Source organism: Centroberyx gerrardi, chromosome 4, assembly GCF_048128805.1.
Source record: "Centroberyx gerrardi isolate f3 chromosome 4, fCenGer3.hap1.cur.20231027, whole genome shotgun sequence".
In the NCBI taxonomy this organism is placed as follows: domain Eukaryota; kingdom Metazoa; phylum Chordata; class Actinopteri; order Beryciformes; family Berycidae; genus Centroberyx; species Centroberyx gerrardi.
Window position 1 is genome coordinate 30,591,859 of NC_136000.1, and position 27,081 is coordinate 30,618,939.

The 27,081-nt window shown below is 43.1% G+C and overlaps 1 protein-coding gene across 1 annotated transcript in view; it reads left to right on the plus strand.

Moving 5' to 3' along the window:
* carmil2 (capping protein regulator and myosin 1 linker 2) overlaps positions 1-27,081 on the plus strand; it is a 73,792-nt gene that overhangs the window by 41,959 nt on the left and 4,752 nt on the right. Inside the window, exons 24-37 of the mRNA XM_078282991.1 lie at positions 1-51; positions 345-473; positions 1,286-1,399; positions 1,557-1,732; positions 2,231-2,318; positions 3,252-3,341; positions 3,480-3,546; positions 7,897-8,468; positions 16,325-16,428; positions 20,021-20,948; positions 24,229-24,333; positions 25,235-25,271; positions 26,508-26,576; positions 26,762-27,045. The exon at positions 1-51 is cut by the window's left edge and continues 36 nt beyond it. Coding sequence (XP_078139117.1) covers positions 1-51; positions 345-473; positions 1,286-1,399; positions 1,557-1,732; positions 2,231-2,318; positions 3,252-3,341; positions 3,480-3,546; positions 7,897-8,468; positions 16,325-16,428; positions 20,021-20,948; positions 24,229-24,333; positions 25,235-25,271; positions 26,508-26,576; positions 26,762-27,045 — 2,814 coding nt within the window. The remainder of the gene's footprint in view (positions 52-344; positions 474-1,285; positions 1,400-1,556; positions 1,733-2,230; positions 2,319-3,251; positions 3,342-3,479; positions 3,547-7,896; positions 8,469-16,324; positions 16,429-20,020; positions 20,949-24,228; positions 24,334-25,234; positions 25,272-26,507; positions 26,577-26,761; positions 27,046-27,081) is intronic.

Sequence of the window (27,081 nt, forward strand, 5' to 3'; positions counted from 1 at the left end):
TCTGAAGGAATGGAGCTCCAGCAGGAGTTCAGAACTCAGCACCCTGAAAAGGTAAAAACTAGATAACTCTTAGTGTAATCAAGGATATGGTTCAACTAATATCGGTTTTTGAAGGGCCAATATCGATACCAGTATTTTTGAATTGAAGCTTCTGATAGCTGACATTTTGTGCCAATATTGAAAATCTTTCTAACCAAATTTGACTGAAATTTGAGTCTAAATTTGACCATTTTCATTCCAAAAACATTCCAAAAAATGTATTCATATTCAGTGTGTAACCCGGAATTTTATTCTTTATCCCCCCCCCCCACCCACCCCCCCCACCCCCCCCCCCCCACCCCCAGTTGGTCCAGGGTCTCTGTCGGCAGTTAGAGGACAGCCTTCAATCTTTGACCACCTGTAACATCCAGGAGGTCCAGGCTGACATCGTGGCGGCAGAGGAGGTGCTTCACAACGCCAGGGAATCCCTCAGGGTACGGATGATGTTTATTGGATTGGATTATTGGATTCTAAGATTTTATGAAGTCTAAATAGTGTTTTAAGATTCTGCTTTTGTAATCAGGTATCATTTGGTATAATTAGTCCGTCTGTTAATGTTCAGTCTTGTGATCACAGAATCAGAGTTTCCCTATGGAGGGACATTAGTGCCAGCAGAAACGGACTTTGAATCGCTTTCATTTGATTTTTTTTTTTTATGCTTGAATTGAATCATTGTGTGCAAAAATTTAAATTGAGCTGCAGAATTTGAATTGGTATTTTCAAATTTGAAACTGAATGCAGTGAATTGAATTTGAAATTTGAATTCAAGCATCAACAATTCAAATTCAAATAAAAATTAAAAAGTCTCTCGGAATGGTTCGAAAATGTAATAAAACTTGTTAATGGAATAAATTGCTGGACAATGTAATAACATCACATTATTAAATCAAATGGTGATTGTTAGACCTATTTTTAAATGATGATGTAATAATAATGACTAATTACATTTTTCTTATTTGCATGATTATTATGTTACTAATCAGTATCATTATTATTATTATTACATCATCAGTTAAAAATATGTTACAGCCTTTATGAAGTAATAATCGCTGGTTAATTATTAATTACATTTTCTGGCAGTTTATTACATTAAAGGGTTTTATAAAATTTTCAACCCATTTAGAGGGACGTTTTATTACATTTTGACAAGTTATGACGTTATCTGGCAGTTATTATATTATCAGTTAATACAGACAAAAATTATGTAAATGATGTATGCAAATGAAGTGTTTTTGTTGGCTTGCAGCTGCTTCCTTCTCTGTATGAACTAGGCAGAGCGCCCTCTGATGGAGGAATGGTGAACTGCATCTTGACTGACACTGCTACTGCACTGACGAATGAAATCACTGGATACATACAGGTACACACACACACACAAGTTGTCCAGATGTCAACATACTACTCTCACTAATTCAGAAATACAGAATATGTGATGCATTGTGGAACAGGTTCAAGGACATACTTGTGTGTGTGTGTGTGTGTGTGTGTGTGTGTGTGTGTGTGTGTGTGTGTTCCAGGAGCTGGCCCAAGACCTGCTGAGGTGTGCAGAGGGTGTGTGTCCACGGGTGGTCCAGCGGTCGAGTGTGTGTGAGCGTCTGACGGAGTGTGTGTCCAAGAGAGGCAGGCAAACACACAAATTTCTGAGAAGCACTCTGGTAGAGCAAACAGGGCAGATCATCAGCAACCGACTGTGGTAATAACATTTATATCATATAATAAAGTTATTCAGTGGAGAGTTGTAGTGTCCCATGATGGTCTAAATGCTGTTTCAGAGGCTTTTCCACCCTGACAAGAATACAATTCTGGCAGAAACGCTGAATACTTATGATGTTTTGGCATGAAAATAGTCAAATTGAAAGCACAAAATATTGGCTATCCACAGCTTCATTCCAAAAGTATCGGTATCGGCCTTCAAAAGCCCTTGGTGGTCGACACAGAAATGCTTAAAATGTTGAAATCTCAAAATTGTGTCTTTAATTTGTCAGATTGCTCTAAATTATACAGTATATACAGTCTATACATCCATTTTTGGATTAGCAATACTATAAATGACTAATTGATTGATTCATTGCTCGATTACAGTAGTTTCCCAAATAGGCAGAAGTGATTCTTTTCCTCTCCCTCCATCAGTCAAGTGTTATCGCTAAACTAGCTTCTTTTCCTCCCTTGTTGTCTCTTTTCGTCCATCCAGTGAGCTGAGACAGTCGTTGAGTGTGTCTCTGGTGGAAAGCATCATAGAACAGTTACTGCAGGACCTGGCAATGGCACAGGGCAAACTGGTGAGTGTGTGTGTGTATTGTGTTTGTGTTTGGGTGTCAGGGTGTTTTCACATGATGACCTTCATTTATAGATCCCACTCAATTTATGCTATGAGAAGCTAGGATTTGCCGATATATTGGATATTGGTTTGACATTGTGATATGAAAACCAAATAAAAACAGTTATCAAAAAATGGGATACTGCTAAAACTGTTGACTGTAGCTATTAAATGCAGGATTCATGATTCATGAATGAGATTCATGTATTTCATTGACTTCCGTATGGTAACATACTATAATTTAACAGTTCATTAAACAGTAACTAAACCAAACTCAAATCTGTGGTGAAACCTGACATCTAATGGTGAAAAGTAGGGTACTGAACTGGCCATCTGCTATTGGCTGATCTTTGGTGCCAGGTGATGTCACCACATGTCACGACATCACTTGGCACCAAAGACCAGCCAATAGCAGATGGCCAGTTCAGTACCCTACTTTTCACCAGATGTCAGGCTTCCCCATAAATTTGGGTTTGGGGTTTAGTTACTCTTTAATTGATTGATTGAGAACTTTTCTCCTCCTCCTCTGGCACAGCCACCCCATCCCTCCCATCCTCTTGAGCTACAGTGGCCTGTCGTTGACATAAATAGTAAAGTCACATTTTCACACAGTATTAAAACTAGCTGATTAGAACTGATTAGTGTGTCCCATGGTCTAAATGCTGTTTCAGAGGCTTTTGCACCCTGACAAGAATACAATGAATACAATTCTGTTGGGAATAACAAATACTTGGAATTTTTGACATGAAAATGGTCAAATTTATAGATTTTTAACAGCCGTACTAGAAATTACAATGTTGTCCCTAATGTCCCTACTAGAAACACTTAAAATGTTCAAACTTCAACATTGTTTCTTCAGTTCTTTGGATTGCACTAAATAATCCTGTCTGTTCAGGATCGCCACATAAAGGAGAATTCATGCTCCGCCCCGAGAAACATCATCCCACAGCTACGACTGGTCGACAGCGACTTCCCCACTGACGAGGTAGGAGGCACAAATCCACCCATCCCTCCATTTGTTCAGTCGTTCGCTCCTTTATTCATATGTTGGATGATGCTCACTTTCCTGTTGTGGCTCTTCCTCTCTCCCTTTGTCTCTCACTTTTATTCTCTCCATCACCAGTACATTCCAGCGATTTGGAGACATAGTTTCCACTCTAGGAGCCTGAGGCCTGCCGCTTCAATTAAGAGTAAGATGCTATACCATTACTATGTTGATGCTGGCCTTTTATTAAAAATATTTATGGGTATGATGCAGTTTGAGTGATTCCATATGTATTGTATAATCAATACTACACTGGTTGTTTATGGGAAGACCTTAACCTGAACTGGTTCTAATGAGATGTTTTGATCAGATTCCACACAAGTATGCATGACTGTGTTGTTATTGTTATTATTATCATTATTATTATCCTGGGTTTCAATGGAGAGTTTTAGTGTCCCATGATGGTCTAAATGTTGTTTCAGAGGCTTTTCCACCCTGACAGGAATATAGATCTGGGTGAAACACTGAATATTTAAAATTTTCTTTTTAAAGAGTAACTAAACCCCACCCAAATCTTTGGGGAAGCCTGACATCTAATGGTGAAAAGTAGTGTACTGCACTGGCAATCTGCTATTGGCTGGTCTTTGGTGCCAGGTGATGTCACCACCTGTTGTAGATCTAGAATAGATCTAGAACTAACATAAAAAAAAAAATTAAGTACTTTCAAAGGCATCCATTCATTTTCAAAAACGGTATCGTTTTATTTTTCTCAAATCCACAAACTTTCAAGGATTTTTTTCCTTGAGAACACGGTGCAATGCCATGGAACAGGACTGTGGCTTTAACATGGTTGTTACTGAAAACTGCCATGGCGGGATCTCAGATGTGACCAGTAGCAACTATTGTGCTGATTGGCTTAGATCAAAGTTGATCCCAGCCCAGACCGAGAGGTCAAAGGTCAGTACTCATCTGTTTAATTATCCAGTCAGGACATAGCCACAGCTGTGTATGTGTGATACACAGAGGGCTTATGTACAGCTAAGAGATTTAGAAGCAGATTTCGAAGCAGACCAGATGTGTGTCAGTGTTACACTGACACACATCTGACGCTGCCATAGAATTAGACTAGATAGAAATGTATGGGTGTTCATCTGAATTGGTACAGCCATTCTGTCCATTCAAGCTCTGGGATGCTGCACTTATTTATCCCCAGCTGTGCCTCTGTGCCGTTGTGAAGGAAATGACACAGGAGAGTCCTAATAGTTTCATGACTTACAACTGTTTCAATTTTAAATTCTGTCTTCAATTTTGCTTTAAATATCAGTTTGGTTTCACTTTGGTTCACTTAGATTCCAGGTGACATCTGATAGTTTTAGTGTCTTTCTTTATTAAGCCTTTGTATGTTTTTATTTTGTTAACATTCAGTCTAAGTTTAGTATTTTGACAGGCCGAAGCAGAATCTGCCTGGTTCATGCTTTTGTGATTTGTGATGCCATTAGGTATAAAGTCTTCTTTACAGTTGCTCTGTAAAGAAATTCATTCAAACAGTCATTGTGGGGCCATAAAATCAGTCTCCCATTCATTGTCTGAGTTTGACTCCTACAGTAGTTCTCTGGTGTCTGGCTTTGGGAGAAAGTTTTTCATGGTCACAAATATTGATTTCATGTTCCTTGGCCATAAAAAGAATGCATAGCCTATCTATTCTTAGACTGAATAGTATTCCCTTTAAATCTATCTTAACAAGCATACTGTCCCACACCTTCAGTCCCAAGCTAAGTCATTTTATGCCATATATTAACTAGGGTTTGAATGATATGGGTTTTATATTTTTGTATTGAATCTACCGATAACCCATATTTTGTGCCAATATTCAGTCTTAATCTGACCATTTTCATGCCAGTTTTACAAGAATTGTCTTCTTGTCAGGGTGGAAAAGCCTCTGAAACAGCATTTAGACCATCATGGGACACTAAAACTCTCCATTGAAATTCATTTAGTGTTCGCAGCTCTTTAAGGCATTGTGACCCACCACACCTATTCAATGATAGAGAAACTCTGGGAGACATTACTGCGTTTAAATGAAGAAATTATTTTTACAAAGAACATTATGGAACAATTGCAGCCTTTTCCGTCTGTTTCTATGTAGCTGTGGTCAGAGAGGTGGAGAATCAATTCAGGTTAAGGTCTTCCCACAGACAACCAGTGTAGTATTGATCAGTTCTACAAAAAATATGATATCAATCCAACTGCATCAAATCCATCATATCAGAGGTGAACCACACTAACTGGACCAGATCCCATTTTAGTACAAGGCTAACATCGGCAAACTGATTAACCCAGGGATAAGAAAAAACTGTTTTGTGTGATAAATCGTTCTTTGCAATGCTAAGCTATCCTGTTCCATGCTAAACTATTCTGTACCATGCTAAACCGCTCTTTACCATAGTAAACCGTTCTGTCCCATGCTTAACCGTTTCGTACCATGCTAAACCGTTGTACCATGCTTAACCGTTCCATACCATGCTAAACCGCTGTGCCATGCTAGACTGTTCCATACCATGCTTAACCGTTCCATTCCATGTTAAACTGTTGTGGCATGCTAAACCATTCTGTGTCATGCTTAACCGTTCTGTACCATGTTAAACTGTTGTGCCATGCTAAACTGTTCCCTACCATGTTAAACTGTTCTGTATCATGCTAAACCATTCTGTACCATGCTAAACCGTTACGTGCTACGCTAAACCGCTCTGTGTAATGCTAAACCGTACCATACCATGCCATGCTAAACCATTCTATACCATGCTAAACCATTCTGTACCATACTAAACTATTCTGTACCATGCTAAATCGTTGTATATCATGCTAAACCGTTCCATTCCATGCTAAACCGTTCTGTACCGCACTAAATCATTCTGTGCCACGCTAAACCGTTCTGTACCATGCTAAACCGTTCCATAACCTGCTAATCTGTTCTGTACCATGCTATATCGTTCTGTACCATGCTAAACCATCCTGTACCATGTTAACCCGTTCTGTACCATGCTAACCCGTTCCATACCATGCCACGGCGCTCCTGCCAGACGCAGCAGTGTTTGGCTAATTGGAGCATGGCCCGCTTACTCTCACACCAGTGACTTTCACCATGGGAGAGATGGGAGGAAGGTGGAGGAGGGGAGGATAAGGGGACAGGAGAGGAGGGAAGAGAGGGGGGCGGGGTGGGAGGGTGGGTGAGGATGGGGGAAGGGGTAGCAGAGGGGGGGTTGGGGGTTTCTGGGGGCGGCAACTCTCAGCCAGTATACAAACCCCCCTCCTTTTGTTTGATAACTTTCTCTCTCCTCTCTCTTGATATGTGTCATTTGACATAAAACAACGCACAACAAGTTTATACCATCAAACCATATTAAGATAATGCATCATTTGACTTGAAAACATTATGCAATAGCACATAATCAGCAGTATCTAATAACTATGAATTACTTCTGAAAACATGAAAAACTATGTAATAGTACGTAATCACTAATATCAAAAATAATTATTTAGCATGACAACATGTACTATGCAATAGTTCATCCAAATCATCCAAAAGCTACTAAGCACATATAAGACACTGTAGTAAATAGCGTGTGTGTGTGTGTCTGTGTGTGTGTGTGTTTCTTCTTCTTCATCATCTACTGTAAGTACGTCTTTTTCCCTCCTTTCCTTTTTTGTCCCTCCCTATTATAATACTCTCTCTCTTTTCTATACACCCAGAAAAAGGAGGGTTTTTCAAGGGAACTTTGGTTCAGGTAGTGGTTCTATATAGAACAATTAAGAGTCAAAGAACCCTATGATTTATTCAAATGATTTAAAACACGGTAAATCAGAACAAAGACCCCAGGATGGTTCTCAAAAAGTTCCATTTAATAGTTGTTCATACATTCTGAAAGCATTCTTTGAGTATTTTTCCCTAAGAATTGTATTCCTGTCAGGGTGGAAAAGCCTCTGAAACAGCATCACGGGACACTAAAACTCTCCACTAAAACCCTGCATATTAATGATATACCAGCAAACGCACATACCCGTTTTGCTCAGAGTGTATATGTGTTCACTCCGGCTGGTATCTGTGTTTCCCTGTGCAGTAGAGTGTGGCTGCAGCATCCATCTGCTGCTCTGCTTCATCTCTATTATTTTCTCTCTGCATCTCTCTGCTTAACTGATGTTTCTCTCTCTCCTGCTCTGCTGATTTCCCCCCCTTTCCTTCCTTAATTTGGTTTTCTCTCCTCCTCCCCCCTCTCTCTCCCCGTCTCTCTAGTCTCCTGTATTCCTCAGCTCCTCCTCCTCCTGCCTTTCTCCCCCTTTTCCCTCTTCAATCCCCCCTCTCCGTCTTCTATACACAACTGTATCTGCCCTAGATATACATACATACATTCCAGCGAATAGCATGCTCACTGCGTGGGCTGGATTCCCCCTCTTTCCTTCCCTCCCTCCCTCCCTCCATCCTCTCTCTCTCTCTCTTTGATCGTCTCTCTTTGTCTCTCTCTCATCATCAGTCATTCTCTCTCTCTCTCTCTCTCAGGTCTCTTGGATATAGACTGGGAACAGCAGACCAGGGAGAGAGAGAGGGGAGGAGGCGATCTCTCCGGAGAGGAGGGAGGAGGAGGAGGAGGAAGGCGCGCGAGCTCGAGTGGGCGTGGCCGCCCCCGGTCGCCGACGGCAACCCCCCTGTCAGTCACGGCCTCAAGCCCCTCCCCTTCCCCCTCCCCTTCCCCTTCCCCGTCCCCTTCCCCGTCCCCGTCCCCCTCCCCCTCGGGACGGAGGAGGCGGAGGGAGGGGGAGGCGGATGCTGCAGCAGCGGCAGCAGCAGTACCAGGAGCGAGAGGAGCATCGTTCATTCCTCCTCCCGCTCTCCCCCTCCTGCACTCCTCCGCTCACGCTCCAGAGGAGGAGGCCGCCGGCCACGGAGGCTTACCCAGACAAGAGGCTCCCTTCCCCGGCCGCGGCCCCAGCCCAGGCCCCCTCCCCGGCTCCGGATCCCCAGCTTCCCCCATGGAGCTTCTACCCACCCAGGGACAGACGCTAAGGCACTACACCGCCTCCCGACCGCGGCCACGACGCACACACACACAGCCCCCCTCCTCCAGGCCTCAGGTAAGAACACACACACACACACACACACACACATCATCGAACATACCCACACACATTCATACACATACTGACATACGATCAAGCGTGCACACATAAACATGCAGAAATTATCAAATGTTTGCATCCACACCCGTACCCACACACACACACACACACACACACACACAATTGAGCGCCACACACACACACGATTGAGCACCACACACACACACACGCATAAATATGCAGAAATTATCCAGCATTTGCATACGTTAAAGAGGCAACATGTAAATACACACAAAAATGCATACACAAATACATATGCGCTGTATGCAACTACAAATACAAATATGTACACACACACACATACATACACAATCATATGCACTCACAGCTATGGTAAAAGGTAAAAGGCAGGATGAGGGGGTAAGAAAAAAGGAGAGGCAACCACTGAGGTAGAAAGAGAAGAGAGATGGATGGAGGGAAGGGTGGATGTGGAAGGAAGCTAATTGCACGACTACAGAGGAATCCCCGAGGAGGAAAAGACAGAGAAAATAAAAACAACAACAGCACGATAGGGAACAAATGGGGAGAAGCAGAGAGAGGACGAGAGGGATGGAGGGATGGAGGGATGGAGGATATACTGCTCATATGGCGGGGGTTCTCAGGTTAATGCAGCAAGTACACATAGTACATTTCTATCTATCTATCTATCTATCTATCTATCTATCTATCTATCTGCATCTCTGTATTTTCTTCACCATCCACCTTTCCCCATTTCTCTCTAGTCCTCTCTTTCTCTTTCCCTCTCTTTCCCTATGTCTCTCCATCCCCCCCCCCTCTCTCTCTCTCTCTCTCTCTCTCTCTCTCATCATTTCCATGATGCTGGAGTCATAATGGTAGCCATCTTTCTCTCTTTGCATTCCCTGGATCCACAGTCGTGCTGTGTGTTTATTCCGTATTTTTCCATGTGTGTGTGTTAATTTTGTACCCTACCAGGTGACGTTGTGATGTGTGTGTGTGTGTGTGTGTGTGTGTGCGCGCACGTACTTTGGGAGTGGTGTTTCCTCGGTTGTCCCCAGTGATGATAATTTCTCTCTCTTTCCTTTTCTATCATATTCTGTCTCTTTCTCTCTCTTTCTCTCTCTCTGTCACTCTGTGTCTCTCTCTCTCTCTCTCCTGGGAATGCTCTTGCAAACTCAATTATTCATGTTTTCACATCAACGGGGGTCTCTCTCTCTATCCTGTCAGTGTTTAAAAAGAAAGGAGGATTCCTCTTCATCTGTGAATGGGGACCTAGGGTGTATGTGTGTGTGTGTGTGTGTGTGTGTGTGTGTGTGTGTGTGTGTGTGGAGATGTAGCCCTTCAAGGTTTGAAGCGTTGATGTGAACAACCACATAATGTGGTTTTTGGGACATTTATTGTTTGCGTGTGTGTGTGCGTGTGTGCGTGTGTGTGTGTGTGTGTGTGTATGTGTGTGGTGCCAGCCATACCTAGATGATGTGCAGTCTGGGTTGTAATTAACCAGCCTTGTCAGTGATGTTATTACCCAGTGATTGATGTCCTTACTGCAGGGTCCTCAGTAATAAAGTGTTGGATTGGTGTAGGCCAGAGTGATTTCAGAGGACATTACCATATACAGGCTCTGGTTACTGTGACACAGTAAACTGACTTGTCTTTAGCTCTAGTCTCTACTCCAAAACATAGAATAAATGGAACAGTTCGTTTTTGGCTTTGTTAGCTAGCTAAATAGCCAGCAGACTAATTTGGCTAGCTTTAATGTTAATGTCAACACAACCACCAGCCACTGCTAATGCTAGCTACCAGCTACGTAATGTTAGCTAGTGTGCGATGATGGTTGAGTGATGGTTAGCTGACCAGATACACTATGAAACCACTATAATTTTATCCCTGAAATGTCCTTAATTTCTCATTACATAAACATGAATTATCCATTAAAAATAACATAGGCTAGCTTTAAAAAAGTCAGGTTAGTATCATGGGTTTTTAAGGGATTTATTCATGGCTTGGTTCGTGCTGACACTAGAAATGAAAGGATTTTTTTATGCCTTTTGTGCAGGTTTACAGGGTTATTAATGAGTTATTCATGGAAAGTTCCTGTCTCCCTGAATTTTACATTAAATTAGAAAGTAAGCAGTCAAACATTAAGGAGTGTTTAAGGGGGTTTTGATGGGGTCTCATCCATTAATAACTCCCTTAACTCATTTTAAGGAGGGGGTTAGAGGGGTTAGCTAGCTAACAAGCTGACATTATCTAAACACAACCTGTCAGATGTATCAGTGATGAAATGATCAGTCTCTAATCAAAAATAGCACAGAAATCAACCATGTCTGTTCCATACTGTTGAGACCACCAAGTTGTAAGTCTAGATATTCAATCAAATTGTTTTCAGCTGTTGTTGCTAAGCTCATGTGGACTTCCAATATGGCTGCCAGAAGGCATGTTACATCAACAGAAAGCCCCCTATCCTCTATAGAATGATTTCAGTATTTCAACATTGCTTGAATGCAGAATTAGAACACAAAGACTAATTAAAACAAGGGGAATGATGCAGAGATCAATTTTTTTCTCATTTTTCCATAAAGCTAAAGGAGATGAATGTCTAAAAAGGGGGATGTCAGCCCGTTTCATTCTCCCACTCACTGCAACCAGTGCAGAGTTTAACGCTTCACAGATATTTGCAGATACATGGGTGCTACACTCAGAAAAAGCAGGGCTCTTCAAGTGTTCTTGGGTTAGGGAAGTGGTTATAGAACCATAATGACTCAAACAAACAGCAACAGCAACTAAAAAAATAAAGAACCCACATTCTTAACAAGGGGTTTATATAGTAAAAGAAAATGGTTCTTTAGGCTTGTGACATAACAGCAGAACCCTTTACCAGAAATTATCCCAATTAGACAATGTGTAAGAATGACTATTCCAATCATAGTTTTCATTATCTCCCCACATACACTGTAGACAGTTCTACAATTCAATACTAAATCAACAACAAAAATGTAACTATGGCAGTACCTGGGACTAAATCTTCTCAAATGTTGGACCGTGGTCTAATGTGAGTCTATTTGGGGGTCCATGACCTGAAAATGTTTGAGAAACCCTGCTGTAAGGAACCACTAAACCTTTCTAAAAGGGTTCTTTACATTTCTGCTGTGGTACAAGGCTAAAGTCCCATTTTCTGCTGCTATATAAGCCCCTCCACACTGAAAACCTTTAGTTTTCTTTCAAATATGGTGCTTGGTTTTCCATTCATATCCTGCCTTTAAGGGAGGATGGGAAACATGTTTTATACTAAAAGCACATGAAGTCCATATATGTACATTGTGGCAAAAGGGACCATGGCTGGAGTGTCCTTTGGACCCAATCTAGCCAAGTGATTGTTGTTAGAATGGATAAAGTGGAGGGGCAGAGCTGGAACACTCTCTCCATTCCAAAACACATCTCTTGGACTATACTAACGTCAGCATTTCTTGGTCTTGTGGCCTGGATCAGAACAGACTCACAGGTTGAAACTTACACTTGGTGGTGCAGTGCCATTGTTATGCTGGATTTACACTCTGATTGATCCACATTGTTACCATTGTGTACCATTGTGTGATGGATTGGAGACACTAAATTGCCCACAGCTATGACTATCAGTGTCTGTCTATCTGCGTTAGTTCTGTGATGGACTGGAGAGCCGTCCAGGGTGTCTTCCTGCCTTCCACCCAGTGCACGCTAGGATAGGCTCCAGCCTCCTGCTACCCTGAAAGGTAATAAGCAGGTAGGGAGAGGAAATGTCCTGCTCACTACTGCTCAGTCGAAGAGGGAGGGGTTCACTCATGGTAACAGGGAGACTCAATCACAGGGTATCAAAGGTCCAGGTAAACACATTAACCTGAGTAAGACCTTAACAGGAGTATGACCAATATCTGGGTCAAATGTAGCTCTACCTATTGTATATCTGTCCTAAATGTTAGCTGTGTGTGTGTGTGTGTGTGTGTGTGGGCAGTCAGGCAGAGTAAATGCAACTCTGATCAGTGATGTTCAAGAGGGAAGACAGCTCTGCCCCTTAGTAACAAGTGTGTGTGTGTGTGTGTGTGTGTGTGTGTGTGTGTGTGTGTGTGTGTGCGAGAGAGAGAGAGAGAGAGAGAGAGAGAGAGAGAGGGAGAGAGAGAGAGTCTGTGTGCCAATAATCATGTGTGACAAAGTGCCATGTTGGCACGTAGAGCATAGAGACAGGTGGCTATAAAGGGGGTGGCAGAGAGAGAAAAGCACATTATTGTCTCTGTATGGAAGAGAGAGATAGAAAGAGAAGAACGATAGAGACAAGGACACAGAGAGAAGCCAGTGCTGGACTCTGACGGTGGGAAGTGTAGAGGGGGAGAGGCTAGAAACGGGCTGTGGATCAAATTAAACCCAGGAGGAATGCATGCAGTTGGGATAAAATCATTTTCCATCCTGCACTGTGTAATTGCAGTCTTGTACCACTAGGTGGCTGGCATACCGCTACTGTCCTGCCACTAAATGTGACTGTCCTGCCACCTTTCCTTTGCTCCCTCAGAAACACAAATTGTTGGGCGCATCTCCACATGTCTCAAAGACATCAGTGCCTGGATGTCTGTACCACCTTAAGCTCAATCTTGACAAGGCGGAGCTATTCTTTCTCCCAGGGAAAGATTGCCCTCTCACAGACATCCATCTCCACTGAGAACACCACTGTGTTGCCGTCTCAGACTGCCAAGAACCTCGGGGTGATCCTGGACAACCAGCTGTCCTGCTCTGCCTACATTGCAGCGACAACCCGCTCCTGTAGGTTCTCCCTCTATAACATCCGCAAAATTCGCCCGTTTCTTAGGAGGGAGGCGGCACAACTCCTGGTCCAGGCACTTGTCATCTCCCGCCTGGACTCCTGCAGCGTTCTTCTGGCCGGGCTACCTGCCTCTGCCATCAGACCTTTACAGCACATTCAGAACGCTGCAGCCCGTCTGCTGTTCAACCAACCAAAATTCTCTCACGTCACTCCCCTCTTCCGGTCGCTTCACTGGCTTCCTATCTCTGCACGCATCAAATTCAAGACCCTGGTACTCGCCTACAGAGCAGTACATCAGAATGCCCCTCCCTATCTGCAATCTATGGTCAGGTTCCAAACCTCGCCTTGTTCCCTGCGCTCCTCCACCCTTGCAGGTCGCCTCGCCCCTCCATCGCTACGTGGGCTCAGAAGTCGCTCATCCCGGTCGCGACTCTTCTCATCCCTGGCGCCACAATGGTGGAACGAGCTCCTCCCTTCTGTCAGCACGGCCGAATCACTGCCAATCTTTCGGCAGAGACTAAAGACACATCTCTTCAGGTTACACCTGGACCCCTCTTGAACTAACCTATCGTGTAACAATCTTCTACCCCTTCTTAAAAAAATAAAAAAGATTCAACGAATGCTACTTATTCCTATTAAAAGACTTAGCTGATGAAGACTGTGATACAGTTGGTTTCACTACTGTTGACAAAATGCACGTATTGTAAGTCGCTTTGGACAAAAGCGTCTGCTAAATGACGTAATGTAATGTAAATGTGACTGTCCTGCCACTAAATGTGACGGTCTTGCTACTGTCCTGCCACTAAATGTGACTCCTCCTGCTGTCCTGCCACTAAATGTGACAGTCCTGCTCTCCTGCCATTGTAGCCCCAGGTGTGACAGTCGTTTTCTGAATGTACTGCCAGTTCTATCACAGCCCTATGCCTCATGTCCTGGTGGCAGACTGGTGCTGGGTGGTATGCACTTAATCTCAACATTGCCCCAACTACATCATTCAGTGCAGCATACAATGTGAAATAGAGGTGTAGTAAAGGAAACACACTGGATAAATGAGCGTGAGAAACACAAGCATCTTCCTTTAAAGGGTTAGAAAAAGACTTGGTAGCCAAGCCATAGTAATAACAATTGCAACTATAATATATGTGAGATTATGCAGAGTGGGCTTGACCCAGTTAGAATAGTGCTTACACATGACAACTGTCCTGAACTGGAGCTACTTATTGCTTAGTCCACAGCAGCACTTCTTGCAGGTCCCTTTTAAACTTCACAGCCTGCATCTGCATTGAGTCTGCAGTTGCATAGAGCATCCTAAACTGTGAGTAAAACTCTATATTGAAGGTTTTGCTTTTAAAAGGGCAGATACAACCACAATGATATATGGCAAACCGCATCCTTCTAGCATGTTAGCTAGTTTTCAATACCTGTTCTTAGATCAGGTTGGTACATACAGTATATAAATGGGCTGAATGGTTACATGTTCCTATGGTTACATGGGGTTTTTAATTTATCTAATCCTGCAAGTGATTTGTACACTTTTCAGGTCGTTTTAGCAGGGTGGGAAATGAACATCAGATAGTTTGCTTTCTGCTTCTCTACTCTCAATTTCACAGCATCTGCACTACTCTCCATAGAATGTATGGTTTACAGAGGGCATTTTGAGGGGAGATCAGGGGAATGGCATGTCAGTAGCTTGCTAGCCCCTGGTTTATATTACTTAGTCTGGGCTACTGCCAGATTCCTCACCGGGCAGAATGTGGATGATGACAGCTAGGTCTACCCAGGGCCATAGATCGAGTTTTTGGCCGGGCTGGAGTGTTTTGAAGTGTGATGAAGGATGGGAGAACTTAATGAACTGATCATCAGACTTTTAAACCACAAATGAGGTTGACCGTAAAATAATGTCCAATGGTTTTTCAGCTGATGTTCGAAGGTGAAGGCAAGCGTTAGATAAAAATACTCTACCGCTGTCCTCCATGACATCACTATGGGGAGATATACAGGCAAGGAATCACCAGTTACTTAGCAACAGCCGCGGAGCAGGACTGTGGAGCCAACATGGCTGCTGCAGAAAACGGGCACTGATTCCACCTAAAGGAATATTTGAACCCAAAGATACCATGTAGTGTTTTTTGGGATGTTCTAGTTGCACAAGGATGCTGTTAGAGCTTCAGAATAGGTTTCAATAGACTCATCTTTGCATGTATGTCCAAGTGTACAATAGATTTGCATGCAATATACACATATACTACATTGAATGTGTCTTAATGTGTGTATAACGAGTATATTCGCGCATGTGTGCGTTTTTTTTTTCATTCCCGTTGATGAAGTGGAGTGATGTGAGAGGCCGCTCTCCGATTGGCTGAGCAGCGTTGAATGATGTATAATCCCGTTCTCCATGCCGCGTGGACCCAGCGGCCTCATTTGCATACGGTTGCCACGGCAGCGAGGAGCCGCAGCCGATAGGTCGAGAGAGAGAGAGAGAGAGTGAGAGAAATAGTGCAATGTTTTTCCATGCATTTGATAGATAGAGTAATCAATAAGCATTACACAGGATTTATTGAGCATTAATCTTGATTAATTAACATTGTGGAGCTGGATGGAAGTGTGTGTGTGTGTGTGTGTGTGTGTGTGTGTGTGTGTGTGTGCGTGTATATGTGGTATGGTAATGTTTTCTCAAGGGACCAGAGATACAGATGTGACCACACACACAGACACAGACACACACACACACACACACAAATTAGTGTGTACACAAATCAGTGCATTCTTGGCTTGCAGTGAACTTCAATAATAGTGTGAGTATAAAGCTTCCAAAGAACAACTATTATCCTGTTTGTGATTTGTGTGTGTTGATTTCCAATGGAGAACCGCCACAGTAAATACTCATTCATCAGCACCACACAACGTATTTATTTCACTTACAAACAGAATGGGTAGGTAGTGTTTGGCGCTGATGTTTTCTCCCCTTCTTTTTTCCCTCTTTTCAAATGGCTTGACTGAGCTCTTGATACAAAGGCAAAGTGAATGTGTACATGTTGTCAAAGTGTTGTGTTTTCTGTTGCAGGAGCCGGTGTCAGAGACAGAGAATGAGACCAATGAGGGGATGGGCAGAGTGGATGAAGGAGTAGAGGAGTTCTTCACCAAGAAAATCATCCCTGATTATGCACTGTGAGTTAACGCGCGTGCACACACACATACACACACACACACACACACACACACACAATCTCTCTCTCTCGCTTTCCCTCTTTCTGTCTTTGTCTTTGTCAAGTATGCACATGCTCATACTTGCAAACACACAAGCTTTCATTAGCATATCTGTGTTTCACACAAACAGAGAAAAACTGACACACACACACACACACACACACACACACACACACACACACACACACACACATTGACCATGTGGACTCCCTCACACAAGACAATAACCAGATAAAAAGCAGCTTTTCCTGGGACTCATGCACAAACGGAGCATACAAACTACAGTATTTTGGTGCTTATTAAGAACATTTTCACCAACATCCATATTTTCTAATTATAAAATTGCCTATACACACCTTGTTTTATTGTTTGGTTTGGTTTTTGAAGCTCTGACTACACACACAGTAATTATCTGGTGAATGAACAGAGGGATTCTTCTGTTGAGAACACAAACAAGAAGGCCAGAACTCCCAAATGTACCAAAACTTGAAGAACATGCGTGTGAATGGGGGTCCGACGTAAGCCTGGTAGATGTATTATCTGAGTAGATTGCATGCTAAATTTTATGTACTGTTTGACAACCCCTGTGTCCCTATAGTGTAACACCATACACACACACATACCCTGTCTGAATTCTGTTAAGTACCTGCCTCAATAAGAGCTATCAGCACACTGAATACAACGTTATTTAGAAGGCAATATTTTCCCAAGATATTATGCTCCTTTCAGGCTTACTAGCCAGAAATTATGAGTAAAAAATGACCTACAATGCTTTGCGACTGCATGACGTTAATACGCATATCATTATGTAGCCGTTTAGCATGTTGATGTATTTCACATGCTGCATGCTACAGTCGGTTAATGTACTGTTAGGACTGTGTATGTACCGAACAGAATCCAGACACGGCAACACTGAACACACACTCTCTTTTCCCTCTAGTCTTCCAGCAGCAGAGCAAAGTAAACACACTCCCTGTCCGCACCGCATAGAGCTGACATGTCTCACGGTGATTTTAACGTCACTTAAGTTCAGGGCGTATTTTGGTCGTTCATGAGTAGCGTAGAGGTTTCTAAATAGCTGGACTCTATGTGGTTTCACTCATTCAGTCGGTCCTAGAATGTGCCAGACAAGATAAATGGCTGAACTAAATGTTTGCATTTTGAAACTTAAAAGGAATAGTTCACCCAAAAATGAAAATTCTGTTATTATCTACTCACCCTCATGCCAGTTGTTAGTCCATAAAACACACAAGGAGGTTGCCAGCACAACTCCGTAGCAGCCTTCTCCGAAACAACTGAAGTCAGTGGGGACTGGTTCCAAAAAGAGCAAAAAATGACCATAAAATGACTCCATACAGCTCGTTCAGCATTATCCAAGTCTCCTGAAGCCAAACGCTCGCACATTGAGTGGAAAAGACCTGTCATTACACATTAAATCTTCGAAATCTTCGAAAATGTTCACGATTGCGCGGAACCCAGAGCTCGCATGTTCATGTGAATCTTCCCCACTTCCGTGTTTACACTGCTATGCATAGGTCTGTGTTTCAACTGGATAATGACAGAATTGTAATTTTTTGGTGAAGTATTCCTTTAAGAAAATCGTACAAAAATCAAAGGTACAAGAGTGTAAACAGCCTTGGAAATGGACAGACCATCTCCGGTCTGCTGGAAGAAACCACAGACAGAGCGGTCCATAATGACAACAGTGGTGCAATGTTTTATGCCAGATTGGAAGTTATTTTGTAGTAGTTGTCATGGAAACCTCAGTGCCTGACGGTGAAACAGCCTATTTCTCAAAAAGGAGTTTGAAACTTTCATGTGTTATAGACACAGAGTCTATTTGAAACCATTTAGCAATAATCACCAAGAGAATAACGTTGTATGGTGGGTTAACATGGTAAATACTCCAGAACACAGTACTATGTCACATTCCAGAATTGCAAGACCACATGCAGTAATATTTGAGTCATTGTGGCTTGTCAGCAGATTGTATTGGAACTGCAACTGTTGTGAATCAGTCTGTATTCAGAACCCATCTTAAACTTCTATATTTGTTCCTCAGCTAAACTGACTCTTAAGCATTGTTGGCCATGGAACCTATAAAGAAGGAAAAGTCAGATATGCCAGAGCCATGCACGTGAGCGCTAACTGGGGACAAAACTCTAAAGCCTACAGCACAATTTGTAGCGTAGTGATGTGAAGTCCATACCTTAGTTTTTGAAGCCAGTTTCAAATGTGTTCTACCTTGGCAATGACACCAAGTTAACTTTTGGCACTGCAGCATGCCCAATCATCTTTATGCTAACTTTATGCTAACTACCGCTAGCTGGTAAAGATATTGGTGGGTACTATTTAAGAACATTCATGCTAATTAGCAAACAGTAGGCTAACTGTGTGAGATTACAGTTTCTTTATTTATTTATTTGATGTTACCCTACAGAATAAACTCTAGCAAAGTTAATGTTATTTGCTTAAACTGGTCCGAAAAACACATTTCCCAATCAAAATTTACTATGAGAACGCCCTCATAGCTAGTAAATAATTAGCTAGTAAATAATAACATATTAGCTAGTAAATAATAACATACAACGCTAATGTTATTATTTACTAGCTACAACAAAAATTGTACTGTAGGTTTAGAGTTTGTTTCCAAAAAACGCCCATGACTCTGATGTATCTGACTTTTCCTTCTTTATAGGTTCCTTGGGCATGGCTAGCAACAAGCTTGTAGCTAGCTGTACCTCTTGGTTCAGTCTGACAAATGGCCGTTACTAAGTAGCTAGTGATTGTACAGTATGTCAGCTGACTTTTATACTGTTGAACATCTCGCCATTGGGTGTTATGGACAACATTGTCAGTCAATACTACTAGAATAGTACTACTGCAATACTAGAGTCCTGGTTCTCAATGCACGGCTCACAAGCCACATGCGGCTTTCCAAAATCAATCGTAACTATGTCAATAGTTGATGCTTCAAAAAGTAGTGTAGTATAGCACAAAAAACACTTTACATTTACTTGGTGTCTTTCCAATAGCGTATAATGGCACTGCAAATCTTAGGGTGAGCAAAGAAATATAAAACGCAGACTGTATCTATACAAGTATGACATGCTGGCATCTCAATAGCCCAAAACTTATATCAGAAAAGAAGCCTAAACTTTACCAAATGTCTCTGTGAATTACTTTGAGTCTTTTGACTCATTAAATATTAAAGAAGATTTAATTCAGGCTATAATGTGAGGAGAAAAAAGTGGTAGTTGACAGCAATGATGATGGACACTACTGGATGATTTGCTTCAGTCAAAATAGATCCAGTTGGGGAAAAGTGATTGCCAACTGCCCGTGTAAAGGCAGCACCATGGTGTGCATAGGGCAAAGTCTGTCTATAGGTGGCTCTGGGTAACACTGCTGAGAGGTTTGCTCTGTGTGCTGTTTGCATGTCTTTTCTAGTTGTGTACTTCTACTGAGCATGTCTGTTTGGTCCTGTAGTATTAGTTGTAGTACTGAGCGCCTCTTCTTGTCTGTTGCTCTTTCTGCTGTCTCCCTGCTGCAGAAAAGGCCGGTGGGAGGAGTCAAACCCTGCCCAAGCCACTCCCTCAGAGTCAAGCTCCACCCCCTCCGCCCTGACCCCCTTTTCCTCTTCGTCTGACAATATCACCTCCTCCTCCACCACTTCCACCGTCACCCCTTCCTCTGTCCCATCTAGTAACACATCCTTCACGCCTGCTAATGTTACATCCCCTTCTTCATCCGTGACTCCCCCCACCATCACCTCCTCCACCTCCACCACCACTACCACCACCACCACCTCCGCACCTCCCTCCAAAAACATCAAGAAAAAGTTTGGCGACTTCTTCGCCTTCAAGAGGGCTCGCGCCGGCCGGGCCTCCAAGGCAGGAGGGGGAGAGGGAGGAGGAGGAGAGGGGGCGAAGGTCAAAAGGACCTCCATCGCGGACCTCATCCGACCCCTCCGCGAGGCCAAAGAGAGGGAGAGAGAGAGGGAGAGGGAGAGGGAGAAGGAGAGAGAGAAGGAGAGAGGGACAAGGTCAGTGGAGGATGTTAACGTTTCTAACGATGCCGCCGTCACAGAAGGAACCGCCGCCGCCGGCCCCCATCTCCCAGGCGACAGGAGGGACAAGATGGCGCCCCCCGCCGTGGCGGTGGCCGCGACGACGCCTCCCAGTGAGGCCGCTCCCCCCTCCCCCACCGCCGCCGCCCCCGACCTCGCGCTCTCCAACCCGGAAGAGGAGGCGGCGAGCTCGCTTCCGGCGCGGCCAGGCCACGCCCCCGGTCCCATGGCCACTCCTCCTGTGATGATGTCACCAGCGGAGCAGGAGAAAGAGAAAGCGATGGGAGGAGGGACGCCACACGGAGAGAGGAGGCTGAAAGTCACCAAGAGGTCACTGAGGGAGGGCAAGAGCCAGAGTCTCATACTGTTGACTGGATTAGAGCCTGAAGACAAGGATAACGCACATAGTAAGGTGAGTAATTGAATAACAATATGCTGTACACACAGACAATAAGGTAATCCAATAAGAGGGAGGGAAGGTCCCTGATGGGGATGAAGCCTGATGTTGTAGCAAACAACATAGCCAGCACACACCCAGCTAACAGTAGAACATGCACAGTTACAGGAAAAATCCATCCTAAGTGATCTTGTGTCTTGTTTTATCGAGCAAGAACAAGCGATTTCGATCAAAAGACTTCAACTCACAATGTCTTCGTAACTTTCCACTACATACGGCGGGTCAGGTTCTGTCTCACAGCGCAATCTGACAGCTTCCAGAAGGTTTTAAAAACGTGACGCTTAGCCGGCGAAGCCATTTTTACCGGTGGAGGACGACTAAACCCGGGGAAAATCAAACGTCTCAGTGTCACCAGATATACAGTATTTTCTGGTTCTGGTTCATCGATGACAACTTGAAGTATATATAAAACAAAGCTGATAACTTGATTTTCAGTTTTTGGTACATTTTAAACGATTTAAAAATGACGGGCGCTCTTGGGCGCTGTAGTGAAATATAGAACGGGCGCTCTCTAGCAGCTACGCTGTGTCGTCATTGAAATGTTGTTTTTTTTTCTTCAGATGCCTGCAAGTAGGCAGGGGTGGAGAGAAAAAAAATACTGGGAGAATCGCGAACCTGCTTGTGATTTCGAAGGTCGAAATTGAATGCTCATTTCGATCGATTTTCGATTTAGAATCGAAATCGTGACACCCCTAGTAAAACATCAACAGAAAACGTCAGGTTTTGGTTTCAGTCCCTCAGAATCAAAGAGCAAGAGCTTCTTTCTAGAGGGAGAAATCCATCGTAGAAGAGGCGAGAGACCAATTTCTCTACTGACAGTAGCCTCAATAGACCACAGTGCAATGCAACCACAAGACGTAAGGGGTGACTCTCACTTTTTCTCGACTGGACACATTTAACCAGTGTGGTGTAAAGTTACTTTTGAAACGAACTAGTTACTTCCCCTAAATATTAACTAGTTACTTTACTAAGTTAGTTTTCATTCAGAGTAACTCAGAGTATTTTAAGCATTTTAAAATCTGTTTTCTGGTGATGTCATCACTCAAATCATCACTGAGTACACAATCTACTATTATCTAAAGAAAACATTCAACTTTCATTAATTTGTGTACCACTGATATACGGTAAACTAAGATCACAGAGGCAGCCTGAATTGTTCATGTCTGGTCTCAAAATAAACAGCAAAAGGCATTCTGGGAAATGTAGTAAATCACTAACTGAAGTAGAAGTAGACGAGGCAGGTTGAGGGAAAGTGGGTACACCAAAAAAGTTAATTACAACACTTCATCACAAAATAAATGATGAGATCTAACAGTGTAAGAGGATCTGAGGGCGGATTTTTCTTTAAGTACGGAAATATCCAGTCTCTCCTATTGCTGACAGGGCAGTACTGACAGTGCTGGTCTTTAGCTTGCTGCTGGTGTCTGTGCAGCACGATATTATACCACTACAGTTTATGGTGAATTCCAAGCAGTGGAGAATGAGAAAGAAAAGAGTAGGGTGACTTTTACTCCACTCAGAACCATCCAAAATGCATGGAGTGACAAATGAATCATTTTATGGCTTCTACTGAACCACAGACGTTGAAAATGTTCAAATACCTGGTTTGTAAGGAGGTGAAAATATGCAAATATGGTTATTTTTAAAGGTCACTTTGGCCAGACAGCCCGGTCTCCTTTAGTCTGATGTCTAGATTAAAAAATGACTAGAAAATCTAGTCTTCTTTAGTCATAAATCTAGATTTAAACATGACCAGAAGATCTAGTCTCCTTCAGTCTTAAGTCTAGATTTAAAAATGACCAGTCTCCTTTAGTCTTAAATCTAGATTTAAACATAACCAGAAGATCTAGTCTCCTTTAGTCTTGAGTCTGGATTTAAACATGACCAGAACCCGGTCTCCTTTAGTCTTTAGTCTAGATTTAAACATGACCAGAAGATCTAGTCTCCTTTAGTCTTAAGTCTAGATTTAAACATGACCAGAAGATCTAGTCTCCTTTAGTCTTAAGTCTAGAATTAAACATGACCAGAAGATCTAGTCTCCTTTAGTCTTAAGTCTAGATTTAAACATGACCAGAAGGCCCGGTCTCCTTTAGTCTTAAGTCTAGATTTAAACATGACCAGAAGGCCCGGTCTCCTTTAGTCTTAAATCTAGACTTAAACATGACCAGAAGATCGAGTCTCCTTTAGTCTTGAGTCTGGATTAAAACATGACCAGAAGGCCCGGTCTCCTTTAGTCTTAAGTCTAGATTTGAAAATGACCAGAAGATCTGGTCTCCTTTAGTCTTAAATCTGGATTTCAACATGAGCAGAAGGCCCCTGTTCTGTGCTTTAAAAGTGATCAGCAATATCTTCATTCTGAAACTAGCAGGTAAGCACTGAAGTGACGCCAGAATTAGGGTGATGTGATTTCTTCTGTCAGCACCAGTTAAAATCCTGGCTGCTGCATTCTGTACAGGCTGGAGACACTGGAGGCTTTTGATTTAGGCAGCAATAAAGAGAGTTGCAGTCGTCTGGGTGAGAGGAAATAAAAGTCCAGATTGCTGAATGATGAAAACAGCTTAATTTTAGATAAGGTTCTTAACTGAACAAAACAGGACTGTACACTTTCTGTATCTGAACATCAAATATTAGCTCAGCATCACACAGAGCGCCAATTTTACTGTCATTTGATTACCTCCTCCAAGGAGGTTATGTTTTCGCTGCCGTTTGTTTGTTTGTTTGTTTGTTTGTTTGTCTGTTAGCAGGATTACGGAAAAACTACTGGCCCGATTTTCATGAAACTTCGGTAGGGTGTAGCATGGGCCAAGGAAGAACCCATTAAATTTTGGAGCGGATCCGGATCCGACTCACGAACAAGCAATAATAGCACGAACCTTGGCGGAGGTCTGCGCTCTCCGAGTGCCCTTCTAGTTTACATTTTATGAGATTATGGGAGTATTATGGGAGTCAAACTGTACTATTTTTGATTTGTTTTCATTAATTTGTAAAAGGTTTGGGACGTCCAACACTTCTTCAAGGCGTTACTTTAAGAGGCTAATTTCTGTTTTTTAGGTATAGCTCTGCAAAAAAAGTTCTTCAATAAAAAGTTCACTGCTGGTGCTTTTCTGTGTTCCTTGTCTATTTGTGATTACGTGTGAATGTGTGGGTGCGCGTGTGTGTGTGTGTGTGTGTGTGTGTGTGTGTGTGTGTGCGTGCATGTACATATGTACTAAAATGTGTGTGTATATTCTTCCAGAAGCATGCATCAGAGAGCACATCTAGTTTTGAACAGAGGCTTCAGGTGATGCTACACAGAATGGGTGTGGCCAAAACACCACCTGCTGACACCAAGACAAACCAGGTAGGGTGTGTGTGTGTGTGTGTGTGTGTGTGTGTAAATGCACACAATATATTTGGGTAGACAATAGGGTTAGACAATATATGGGTTTGCGGATATTGTCCTTTTATTAGAAATACTCCACCTCTGATATGATGTATATGATGCAGTTTGATTGATTACATATTTATTGTAGAATTGATCAATACACTGGTTGTCTATGGGAAGACCTTAACCTGAATTGACTCTAATACAACACAGGTATCATCAGATAAATGATCTAATAGTCAAAGTCCATGGATTTAATATTCAAGCATAGTGCAGATTTAGACCTTGCATCAGATGTTAATGTGATACACAGCCTCCTATCTACAACATAATAGGCATAATGTACGATGTTAAATGGATAAATTAAGCTGATACCCGAGCAAAATAGCTGTGGACATCCCAATCTTATTAGTGGGGAGTTTTGGGAGGATTAACCTGAGCTTAACTCCGTCTTATCTGCCTGGCTGTAATTGAAAGGAAGTCTGAAAAGCACAGGTTTTATCTGTGTTTTAACATAGGTGTTCCAGTTTTTAAGACAGACGCCGACCGCTGAATGCGTGTTTTAGTGGCCTTTAGTGGTGAAAAATCCAACAGGCTTCCAACAGGCCACCAGTTCAAAATACCAAAAGAGAGAGCGGAAGGCACTTCAGTACAGACCGTGAAAAAGCTTAATAGGCTGAAACTGCACACCGTTTTAACAGCGCTGTGAAGCAAACACAAACATGGAATTGGTTCTACATGTAGACTACAAAGTACAGCGGCGACAGCAGCGATACATTTCAAGCGTTGAAGTGCTTCCTCAGCCAGCAAATTGCATTCTGTGTTGTCCAGATCAAATGTGTTTTAGTTTAATGCTGTTTAATCTGTCTGTTTGTAGAATAAAGAGGAGGAGCTGAGAAAGGCCAACTCTGAGGGTAAGGCAACTGTGTGTGTGTGTGTGTGAGAGTGGGGATGATGAGAGGTCAGGGGTCACAGTGTCAGCTCCTCTGTCTCTCCCTGCTGACTGTCTGTGGACACTGCAGCCATCCACTGGGTATACTGTGGTATTGTTAGCCCGCTGACCTCTCTCTCTCTCTCTCTCTCTCTCTCTCTCTCTCTCTCTCTCTCTCTCTCTCCTTTGAAGAATGGGCTTTCTGGAGATACCAGTTGTTCATCTCACAACGAAGATAAATATGTGTCCATGCTGCTTACACCCAATGGAAAGGCATGGTTTTAGTCTGTGACCTTCTCTGTCCCTGCAAAATGATCTGGATGTATCTTCTTCAATGATCAGCAGTGGACGGACTATAAATAATGTCTGTCCAGGCAGCTGTGCTCAAGGGACATGCCCTGTCTTCAACCCTTTGTCTACCGTTGAATGTGTTTTTATGATTATAGAACACTAGTAGTGTATTTCTATGGTGTGAATGGGAGAGGTGGGGGGTCACACAGATGGAAATACCTTCTGTTCAGAACTTCAGTCCACAGATTTTCTATAGGATTGAGGTCCAGGCTCTGACTGGTCCATTCCAGGATGCTGATTTTAAGCCATTCATTGGTTCATTTGGCTGTGTGCCTCAGATTGTTGTCATGTTGAAGGATGAAATGGATTTTTCCCCGTAATATCTTGGTATCTGGAGCTATTTATTGCCTCCACTATCTGCTGCATCAACAAGCTGAACAGTAGCTGCTGGCTTCTTCAGGCTCTGCACCAAACCCTGAATTAAGACCAAAGTCCTACCTTGGTTTCATCACACCAGAAGACATTTTCCCCACATGGTTTTAGGAGACTGTCTTCTTCCATAATTAAGACAGACTAGATGTTCTTGGTTGTGATGTGCATGGAGTCCTGCAGTTGTTTTAAAGCTGCTGGCCTCTTGGTAGCTTCCTGATGAGCTTCCTCCTTGTCGTCCATCTTGGAGGAACAGTCTGATCTAGACAAGGTGCTGCTGCTGCCATATTTCCTGCTCTTCTTCATGATGGTCCTCACTGTGTCTGGAAGATCTTGTGTTAGCTCCTTGTTGTCCATTGTCTCTGCACAATGACAAACACCATGACACAGAAACCGCCAGTGAAATCCTGGTTTTAATTGATCTGATTAGAATCACTTCAGTAGATTTCAAGTGATGGCAAAATAGCTTTGTGAATGCTTTTATCTTTCTCTCTCTCAGGTGCTATCCTGGACAAACCTGAACCACCTCCCACATTTATGAAGCCCAGAACCATGTCCACTTCATCAGGTATTATCTACCTCAATCTTAAATGAGTTACAGGTCACTGATTACCTCCATAAAGTTGAAATCAATAACAGGATTACTCCAAGTCAGTAATCTTATTAGATTCAGATGACATTAGCTGGGTTTCCATCCAAATATCCTGGCCCGTTTTTATCTTACTCCCGCTCTTCTCTGTCTCTCTCCACCAGACACCAGGCGTCCCATGCGAGTGTTGGACCCCCTCCATCTGGACCCTCCCCTTCACCCCAAACCCGTCCTCCCCGAGCGCCCCGTCGGCCCCCTGCCGCCAAAACCCGCCATCGCCGCCAAGCCTCCTCTCCCAACCCCGCCTGCTCCTGCAGGAGGAGGAGGTCGTCCTCCCCCTCCGCACCTCCCTTCCTCTGCTCCTCCCCCCACCAGCACGGCAGGGGGGGTCCAGCCCAGACCCCCCACACATGATGGGAAGGCGGGAGAGACTCCAACACACGCACAGGTAATACAACACTGCAAGGAACGGCGTATATTCTGT